The 9,679-nt window shown below is 39.1% G+C and overlaps 3 protein-coding genes and 2 non-coding genes across 5 annotated transcripts; 2 read left to right on the forward strand and 3 right to left on the reverse strand.

Moving 5' to 3' along the window:
• The first annotated feature begins 111 nt into the window (after positions 1-111).
• Positions 112-2,269, forward strand: pxmp2 (peroxisomal membrane protein 2). The gene is made up of 5 exons (XM_068311490.1): positions 112-255; positions 597-719; positions 821-983; positions 1,620-1,739; positions 1,831-2,269. The coding sequence occupies exons 1-5, from the start codon at positions 146-148 to the stop codon at positions 1,897-1,899; spliced, it is 585 nt and encodes a 194-aa protein (XP_068167591.1). The 5' UTR covers positions 112-145; the 3' UTR covers positions 1,900-2,269.
• A 1,246-nt stretch (positions 2,270-3,515) lies between these two features.
• isg15 (ISG15 ubiquitin like modifier) lies at positions 3,516-5,441 on the reverse strand. Its single transcript, XM_068310657.1, has 2 exons — positions 5,293-5,441; positions 3,516-4,849 (listed from the first exon to the last, which is right to left on the reverse strand). Exon 2 carries the CDS (start codon positions 4,835-4,837, stop codon positions 4,364-4,366), a length of 474 nt encoding a protein of 157 aa, XP_068166758.1. The 5' UTR covers positions 4,838-4,849; positions 5,293-5,441; the 3' UTR covers positions 3,516-4,363.
• Positions 5,442-6,246: 805 nt separating this feature from the next.
• Positions 6,247-7,611, reverse strand: gatc (glutamyl-tRNA amidotransferase subunit C). Its single transcript, XM_068311442.1, has 5 exons — positions 7,320-7,611; positions 7,191-7,241; positions 6,713-6,882; positions 6,510-6,613; positions 6,247-6,374 (listed from the first exon to the last, which is right to left on the reverse strand). The coding sequence occupies exons 1-5, from the start codon at positions 7,476-7,478 to the stop codon at positions 6,313-6,315; spliced, it is 546 nt and encodes a 181-aa protein (XP_068167543.1). The 5' UTR covers positions 7,479-7,611; the 3' UTR covers positions 6,247-6,312.
• A 232-nt stretch (positions 7,612-7,843) lies between these two features.
• On the forward strand, positions 7,844-7,916 carry trnak-uuu (transfer RNA lysine (anticodon UUU)). Its single transcript has one exon. It is a non-coding gene; the product is annotated as a tRNA-Lys (tRNA).
• A 633-nt stretch (positions 7,917-8,549) lies between these two features.
• On the reverse strand, positions 8,550-8,622 carry trnak-uuu (transfer RNA lysine (anticodon UUU)). The gene has a single exon. It is a non-coding gene; the product is annotated as a tRNA-Lys (tRNA).
• Positions 8,623-9,679: the final 1,057 nt, after the last annotated feature.

Below are 9,679 nucleotides of genomic sequence, written 5' to 3' on the forward strand. Positions count from 1 at the left end.
AAAAATATCATTAAAAATGTAAATCCTCGACCTTGCGTCGGGGGTGTGGCTTCGCCAGTGATGCAATGACGTCAACAGGAAGCGCAGAATCGTGTCTGTCCCTGTCGCCAGTTCTCCTGCAGAGTCTGACGTGAGACGAGTAACGATGTCCGTAGGAAGTCTGCCTGTCCGGGATGCGTCCATTCATGTCCGTCTCTTACAGCACTACCTGGTTCTTCTGAAGAGATACCCGATCCTCACTAAGTCTGTGACGAGGTGGGTGCTTTTATTAGTTGTAATTTTAGTTGGTGGTTTCACTGACTGATCGAACTGCAAACCTTTGCTACTGATTCCTCAGTTCCACAGACAAAATAGAAAGCTTTACTTCACTAAAGCACTGATAGAATGAAAACACTGCTTCCTGCATTCCGACCAATTTCAGCATTTTGTTATCCACACCTTTTTCTTGTATTTGTTTTGCGCTGTTTGGCTGAACCAATCAGCATCAGCGAGGAAAACCGCCCCTGATCATGTCACCATGTTGTCTTGATGTTATAAGTGTAAAATTAATTGCTGCATTTTGATAAATCTCTTTAATTTGTGTGTATAATTTTCAGTGGCCTCCTCTCAGCTCTGGGGAATCTTCTGTCTCAGATTCTGGAGGCTAGAAAAAAGGCCAGGCGTGGAGCCCCGGTTAAAGAGATTGACACAGCTGGAGCTGGACGTTATGCAATTTATGGGTGATTATCAATCATTAATTTAACAATAAAGTTAAATAAATAGTGTGTTCACTGTGGGGATTCCGTTATAAAGGTTGTAACTCTTGTCTTGTGTCCTACAGGTTGTTTGTTACAGGACCTGTGAGCCATTTCTTCTACCAGCTGATGGAGGTGTGGGTTCCCAGCACAGATCCATTCTGTATCATCAAGCGTCTGCTGCTGGACCGGCTGGTTTTCGCCCCTGCGTTTCTGCTCCTTTTTTACTTTGTTATGAATATCCTGGAGGTGGGTCATCTCATTATTATTTGGGATTTTTTGGGTTCTTCAAGGAAAGTCAGTGGTTGTCAAAATAACTTCAGGAGAAACTGAGAGATCCTGCCTTTGTTTAGAATTGTTGGCAGTGTCAGTAGTATTACCAAAAACTACTGACGTGGTTTCAATGAAACTTTGTGGATGTTTCTCAGTCCAGAATAACTTTAACTTGTTAAAGTTTGGAGATGAGCCACAAAATAATTAAAAAAATATTGCAATCTCATTTTAACATTTTTCTGTGAAATCCAGTGAAGCGGTGCTTCATGGTGCACCGGCGTTGTGCCTGGAGTGTACTATGTCTCTTGCCACAAGTCTGCTGGGATAGGCTCCAGCAACCCCACGACCCGCAACAGTGGAAGAAGCGGTTAATGAAAGGGAATGAATGAATCCAGTGATGTTAAATTATAGTTAGAAGGATGAGTGTGATTTAGGAGTATGGATTCAATTACAGGGTAAAGGGAAGTGTTTTATCTTGACAGATACATGAAGTCAACTCCTCCTTGGTCCACTGTCCTGTGTGATATACATAACATTGAACTTGTGCAATTTTGCATAACATGAAAAATAAATTACATAAAAGTTGTAAATATGCAGTCGTTTTGATCTCAGGCTAAAGGGTGGCAAGACTTTGAGAAGAAGATGAAGGGAAGTTATTGGACAGCTTTAAAGATGAACTGGAAAGTTTGGACTCCTTTCCAGTTCATCAATATCAACTTTGTGCCTGTTCAGGTGGGTATTTAACATACATTTTGTTATGATGGATAAACGATGAGTCACATTCTGACACCACTCTTGTTTTCATTTTTTCTTGCTTTCACAGTTCAGGGTGCTGTTTGCCAACATGGTTGCCTTGTTTTGGTACGCCTACCTTGCATCTGTGAGGAAATAAACCACCTTCATTTCTCAGGAGATAACTCTTCACAGCCTAGCTGACTGTATGACAGCATAAAAGCTCTTAATCTGGGCAGTAATTCTCTAAGTGCAGTAGCGCCTGTGATTATCTTCTAACAGACCAGTTTAAATCCATGACATCATGTTCCTGTTTGCACACATGAATTTCATAACGCAATTAATAAATGTAAATGTATTTTTTTTACAAATGACTGTAAAGATGGAAACTTGTGATTAAATCATTGACATATTTTCTACACTGGATGTTATGTTTGAACTTGAATAAAGTGCCTTTACTTGTGATTGTGGTTTGTACTGCTGAGGAAAGAGAAAGACGATATAATAAAACATTATGATGAAACAATTTACATTCATGACTTTTCCTTTTTTCTGATTTACCTACAGATTTAACATGAGAATTTGTTTTCAAATAAAATGTTTGTACAATATAAATATTTGTTTATTAAAACAAAACGACTCTAGGAATGTACTCATCTTTCCAAATGCATGCATACAAATAAACTACTCCTTAAAGTAGCCTTAAAATATGCAACATTGTTACTGCTGCAGAACTCCAACAATAATTTTTTTTTTGACTCATCCAAAAGAGCAGCAAATGTTTCGACAAAGCAACAGAACTTTGCTCAAAATATATTTGAAAATAATAATTCTATGAAAACATTATTTCATATTTATCATGTGGGGCAGAAATGCATACTTTGAAAGACTATAAACTTTTGATTTGCAAACATTACTCAAAACCCCCGGAAAAGAAGAAAATGCAGGAAGTTTCTTCCTGTTTTTTTTTTTTTTTTTTGCCAAAATGTATTACTTCCGCGTCGATATGTGCACGTGATGCATCACGTGATTCCCTAGCGCTGACACTGTCAAATTAAGACCCGTTTGACACAGTATTCATAAACCGAATGTGATTATTCTTGAAGATATGTGCGTATTATGACTTTAATACCAGCAACACGTCTCGGGACATTTGGACAAGAACAAATAACATCCAGTTGTTCCGTTTGTTAAAGCGGGTAAATAATCAAAATTTGACAAATCGTTATTCTAAACAGATCACATAATCCTTTAAAAAATAAAATTAAAATAAATAAATAAATAAATAATAGTCGTAAGTGTATAAAGTCGCATTTTTACTGATATTTCTTAACTGTCACGGATTTGAGGTTGCTGTCTGAGAAAGTCTTCCCATTTCTAAAGAGAGCGTCACTAAAACGTGTTGCGTCTCCGGACGCACTCGACCCGACGGGACGCACAAAGCGGCGGACGTTCCGCGCGTTTCCCCGGGTTGCACGCATTTACCGTGAAAGTGCGACGCTCCGCTGACGCCGCCTCCCCGTGTTTAAGTTTTGTTTTCCCTGCTGAAATAACTTTCGGTTTCCATTCACCGAACATGATACAGCAATTGTGTATTTTTGCCACAGAGGCACTGCTGTGAATCTCAGGTCTACCTAATAATTCAGTTTTAATCAAAGGAGTCAAATTTCTTGACACAGGTCAAAAATCACCACTTGAAATTCTAAATGGGTTTATAGAAAGTAGATTTTAGAAAGTGTTTTCACCAAGCCTTCAATTTTATTTGCAAATAACGATGTTTTAAAGGTGAAATAAATCTTACTTATGGTTGAACCTATTTTGTAAAAAGCACAACTAAATAAAAAGGTACAGTATTATCACAGGAGCTAACCTGGGAGGTATGCAGTAAGAATATACAATAAGTGTGTGTGTTGTGTGTCTTCATCTTCCATCCTCACTGACTTCAGGTTCTTAGGTATAGCCTCCCACAGACCTCAGAGCTCAGAGAAAAGATGAAAGGGATGACTCTGAATTCCTCCAGGACTATCTCAGACTCTACTGCCTGAATTCCAGGCTGCAGAACATCAGTCGCATTACAGCAGGAACTGTGTTTTAAATCTATTTGGCTATAAATATCAGTTTAAATAGCAAAACACAACATTTACAAGTGCTTTTTCCAAGTAAAATACAAAATGCTGCTGTGAATGAAAAATCACTCAACCCCTGAATGACAAGCATATCTCCTTCTCAGATAACCATTTAATGGGAAATTCAACCAGGTTGGCCTCAAACGTCAGTCAGATCTCCCCTGGCCAAACATTTACCCATAAACAAAACTATATTAACAATTTTTTAATTGTTTTTGGAGATATTTTACAAATAATGATGAACAAATAAAAGTGACTCTGTAACTTCAGAGATTTGTGAATTTATTTTTGTTCTGTCAAATTAACAAGACCTGTTTGACACATGCCTCTAAATAAGTCAAAAATAACATTAGAATTAGTATAAATGAATATATTGTCAAATCTTTCTGGCACAAACAAGATATTACACATTACTATACATACATGTTGGGAATGTGTTGATCACAGTAAAACAGCAAAGTCATTAAAAACAAAAAGCTGGAAGATGGTAGTAATATCTTAACAGCCTCCTCTCAAGCGGAGCATCAGGTCGATGGTGCTCAGCTCTTTCACATTGTAGTCTGACAGTAGACCGCCATCCATCATCTCCCTGCTCTGGTAGAGGAGCCTCTGCTGGCTCACCTGCACCCCCTCTCTGTGCTGGACCTTGGCCTTGAAGTTGCTCACAGTCTCATCAGGTTTGATCTCATAGGTGTTCACTTGTCCCTTCTCGTTCCTGAGGAACACCTGGATGGTGGCCGGCTGGGTGACCAGCAGAGACACCCGGGAGCCAGACTGTAGCCCGTAGAAGCCGAGGGTCCTGGAGTCGTCGTTGAGAGGCGTCTTCTGGCCGTTGTCAAACACCAGCCTCTGCTTGTGGGGGGGAACTTGGAATATATCTTGGATGCGTGTTTTCAAAGAGCCCACTGTTTGCTGTGGGTCCAGGCGCAGGCAATGGGACGTCCCATCCAGCATAATAATCGTTATATCCATGACGAATGTGACCTGTAAAATAATGCAATGACATTTATGAATCTTCTAAGAACAAGAATATTACATACGGAAGCGTAGAGCTGCCAGACCAAGAAAATAAAAACCGGGACGTATCACGTTATTTTGTGATACGACTTTTTCCACGTTATAACGTGAAAGTATCACGCAAGACGAGAACGTGAAAAGAAAAGTGGTTTTATTTACCGTCTGCTGGCCATCTGTAAATCATGGCTCCTTTACATGATGCCATTAAATTATACTGTATTTCATGTTGCAAGTTGTTGAACAGAGACGGAGAAATCGCCTAACGCGCATGTACTTTAACCCAGGGTTAACATCTTATTACGAAATAACGTGAAAAAGTCCTCCCGGTTTTTATTTTCTTGGTCTGGCAGCTCTACGTTGTACAAGAGTACAAATACAAGAGTGTATTTTCTGTAAAGAGCGCTTCTTACCTTATGATCACTTAAAAAAATACTGCGTCAGAAATCGTCTCCAGAAGTTTTCCAGCAGCGTAAAACCAGCTGTGATGTTGCGCGTCCGCTCCACCAGCGGTCACCGCGCAGCCCAGCTTTTATAGAGCTGCAGTCTCCGCCCCAAACCAGGACACATTCGTTTTCCTTATTTTAGCAACTTTCAGTTTCTATTTCCCTTACATCACACATTCTTTATGGACCATGTTGCCCATGTTTTTATTCACGAGTAAGACTGAACCGAGACACTTTAATTCATTGTGCGCAATAGTTACATGACAGAAGTGTAAGGTATTTATTAGTACAATCTAAGTTTTATTTTCCATGTCAAACCTACAAGAGAATTATCTTCTAAGATCACGAGGAAAGGTTGACATGTCATCATATGAGTGACGTCACGTTTGTAAAAAAATCCACAAAAAAACAGCAGACGTTTAATTCATGTTTTCTTAGTGTAATGGAAACTGGAAATATCAAGGTTCTGATGTACTTATTATTATTCTTTACTAAAGCCACCTTAGTGGGTCAGGGGTCTTCTGGAGCCTGTCTCAGCTGCCACGGCAACAGGCGGGGTAAAACCCGGATGAGATGCCATTTCCTCACAAGGTCACTTATGATGCACTTAACTGCCATTATAATGCTTTTCCTCATTGTGGTTTTCAAATATGGCCTTGATATCTGCTGTACAGCAGGGAACCCCTTCAGACACTTTTATCATTTCCTTTATTACAAACTCAAAGGTGTGTACAATCACTCCTCATTTGTAAAACGCTACTTATTCTACTATTTTCATGCAGAATATTAGAGGAGCCACTTCACAGTTAAAAGACACTGTGACATCTGGATTACAACACATATAGCTGCAAAGAAATGGTTTTGTAGTATGACATAATCCTGAAACATAAAACTCAACTCAAATTGAAATATAGAAAATGATACACTTGTCCAGCAGTATTTATTCCGCAATACAAATAAATAATGAGCAATACAAATTCATTAACATTAGAACTCGGAGTCTTTTAGCATGGCAACCCTCTCCTCCTTCACTGGCAGAGGAATATTTCCTGTGGAAAGAAAACAAATACATCAAGACTAAAATAATGAAAAATGTAAAACACAAACTTAATCTTATTCATTGACATCTCACTTTTGCAAACAAGTCGCAGTGATGTTTAAAAATAAATGTAATCAGTCTTTACCGGGTGGTGCCACAAAATATTCTTCCACTGAGTTTTTGGACATCTGAAGGAGTTCCTCTGCACAGTCCCCTTCCATCACTTCATCGTCTCTCAGGTATAACGCTCTGAGTATGTGAACAAAATCAAGTAATTAATTACATGCTTCGTTATAACTGTGACGAAAAAAAGGCCACGTTTTTTCCCCCAAACTATCTACACCATACCTATCCTCCAACACAGAATCCATCGGTTCAACTCCTGACGTGTCAACGACATGAAGCTGATCTGCAAACCGTATAGCTTTCTCCAAACAGTCCAGCCCCTGTTTGTTGCGAAAGTCAACTAACGCCAGTCGTTCCAATTTGTCCACCAAGTCATCAGAGATTTGGGCAGCCTGTAAACGCAAACTGCAGGGATTAAAAATGTGTGTCTGATCACAAATCCCAATAATTAACCATCAAATAAAGTACAGGTACAAATATTGTTGTTGGATACTTTAATGTTTATATTGGTTTGTTTACAGCCCTTGAGTGTATACATAAACAACCAACTATTATTTTAACCCAAATTGAGATGTGTTTGACCTTGTTTTGAGAGGTTTTAAATTCGTTTTTAAAACCTCTCATTCATTTGGACGCATTACGTCACCTTGCACGAACAACACGCAAATACACCTGCATCAACTCGTTCACGTGGATTTACCGGAGGAAGACGGTCCGCCGGTACCGGTCCCCATGTTGGACACTCTGGTACCTAGAACGAGTCCGGCTTGTTAAGACTGACAAGCAGTAATAATGAATAACAACGAGACACAGTTTGATGTTAGTTTACCTTGGATTTGTATGGTTTAGAGCTGAAGAGGCCAGCTGAAGCTGTAATGTGACGTTTACAGAAGTTCCCCGTGTTCCACACAGAGTACACACCGTGGAGCGTGATTCTCAGTAACGCTACACCGGAAGAACGTTTCGCTGCGACGTTAAACACGAACATTTTCAGCGAAAATGAATCGCAAGTTATATCCGGACTGAATAATAACGGTATTACATTTTCCTAGTCTTGACAGTGCTGGAGTCCAAACTCCCTGTAGAAGAAGCTAACAACAAACCACCGCTAACGCACAGGGAAGTACGATGACGTCACAGACCTACGGAAAGCGATAAGTAGAAATTTAAAGTTCCTTTTCCCGGCTCTTCTTCGTCGCAAAGAATATACGTAGATTAGTTTTATTTTAATTAGAGTAACACTGTCTTTAGCGTGTTCAAAATTTAATCACTATTAATCTTTATAACATATCTAGTACAGGAATATTTGACTTGCTTCGCTATTAATATTACTGCTTTCAAAGTTTGGTCAGAGCCCGGATAGCTCAGTCGGTAGAGCATCAGACTTTTAATCTGAGGGTCCAGGGTTCAAGTCCCTGTTCGGGCGGCGAAATTTTGACTACGTTAAGACTCATAAATGCGCATTGACGAGTGTGGACACCTCAAGATTACGACCTGGTACTGTCTGTCAGCCCAGTAAACTCTAGTGCGTTACAATTCCTCTTGTATTTAGCGTATACAGTACATGTTTTGGCAAAACACCACATCGTGAAAGAATTTCAAAGCCCTTGCCAGTTCTTTTTCCAACAATTTTGCATGGAAGTTTTAGATTAGATGTTTTGGATTACTTGGAATACATTTTAGAGATGGTTATTATTTTTTCTACAGCTATGGGAGGATTCATTTTTTTCGAAAAGTTGTCATCTCCGATTGGTTATTCTCTTTTATTACTACCACAAAAAAATTTGCTGTGCCTACATAATATTAATAACACTAACAACAACAATAACAAGTAAAAAAAATATTCAGGAAGTAATAGTTTACTGAGCTGAAGGGCAAAAAAAAATCGCTTCCCTTCCTTTCTGAATCTGTGGGGACAGTCGGTTTTCGGTTCGCATCACGTCAGCAGGATGTAGAACCAGAACCAGCCAGCTGCCGACAGGACGCTGTTAGAGCTGGACTCTGGACTCTGATTTTCTATTGAATCGAAACAAAAATTCTTGGTCGACTAAAAACGTACCGCCCGAACAGGGACTTGAACCCTGGACCCTCAGATTAAAAGTCTGATGCTCTACCGACTGAGCTATCCGGGCTCTGCGTGCAGGAACGCAATAATCTGTTTTTGTATCCTTTTGCTATTATGAAGTCACATTAGTGGTGTGGACCTTATTATTTTGGTTAGAATTTGAGTTAAGAGATAAAATATCCTCCAAAATTCTCATAAATTCTCACTACTGTTAAAATGAGAGATGGAGAAGAGAACAAGCTAACAATCCAAACAGTGTGTTTAGAAGATTTATTTGTCCCACTGACTTTTGTGTCACCAAACTTTGACCTCTTTTTTTTTTTTTTTTTTTTTAGATTTTGGTGGTGGCTTCTCCCCCTATTTTCGCTTTTCAGTTGCAGTTTATAGATTGTATATGGCTATAAGAACCTATAAATGTACTTGCTGCTTTAAATTCAATTTAAAAACTGTTTCATGTGAGACATGTCCTCAGAGACGTCCATGGAGTCTCTTGGTCCTGATGCATCACAGATTATCATATAATGGGATAGCATCTTCTGTGGAGTTTCATCTTCACTTAAAAAAAAAGGCATTGAGCAGAGAGTAAGCATTTCATTAAAATTCCTTCATTATCTTTTGCCTCATGTAAAAACCTTGCCAATTTCTTTCATTGCATGTGCCCCACCTTCCCTCCAAATGTCACAACAATCTGTCCAGTAGTTTTTGCGTGATGCTGTTAACACACAAACTAATGTTACTGTGGTAAAAACACACTGAAATTAAAGATCTTCTAATGGCCTGGGAAAAAAACAACAACAGTTACTAATAATCTGGATGATACGGATCTGTTTTTCGGACATTGTTTACATACAGTACACTGCTGCTGCAAATGAAGAAAGTAAATCCAAGTCATCTGGAGATTAATAATTGTCAGCTACAGATGTCATGACAATCCATTTAGATGTGGTGGGGATGTAATTTGTCACTCAGAGCAAAACGACAACCTCATGATGCTCCATCAACCACTCAGTTTCATTGCAGCCTGTTGAAATGTTGTTGAGATACAGTACATCCATCTTGAACAAACAGATAGAATTATCATTTCATACCTTACCGTGTTTGACTCAATAAAAGCATGAGCTCTC

Source organism: Antennarius striatus, chromosome 3, assembly GCF_040054535.1.
Source record: "Antennarius striatus isolate MH-2024 chromosome 3, ASM4005453v1, whole genome shotgun sequence".
Lineage (NCBI taxonomy): Eukaryota > Metazoa > Chordata > Actinopteri > Lophiiformes > Antennariidae > Antennarius > Antennarius striatus.

Coding starts and splice junctions, on each gene's coding strand:
- pxmp2 (XM_068311490.1), top strand. CDS start 146: ATGTCCGTAGGAAGTCTGCCTGTCCGGGATGCGTCCATTCATGTCCGT. Junction 256..596: donor CTCACTAAGTCTGTGACGAG/GTGGGTGCTTTT, acceptor TATAATTTTCAG/TGGCCTCCTCTCAGCTCTGG. Junction 1,740..1,830: donor TCAACTTTGTGCCTGTTCAG/GTGGGTATTTAA, acceptor TTGCTTTCACAG/TTCAGGGTGCTGTTTGCCAA.
- isg15 (XM_068310657.1), bottom strand. CDS start 4,837: ATGGATATAACGATTATTATGCTGGATGGGACGTCCCATTGCCTGCGC.
- gatc (XM_068311442.1), bottom strand. CDS start 7,478: ATGTTCGTGTTTAACGTCGCAGCGAAACGTTCTTCCGGTGTAGCGTTA. Junction 7,242..7,319: donor CTAAACCATACAAATCCAAG/GTAAACTAACAT, acceptor GACTCGTTCTAG/GTACCAGAGTGTCCAACATG. Junction 6,614..6,712: donor GATTCTGTGTTGGAGGATAG/GTATGGTGTAGA, acceptor TCACATACTCAG/AGCGTTATACCTGAGAGACG.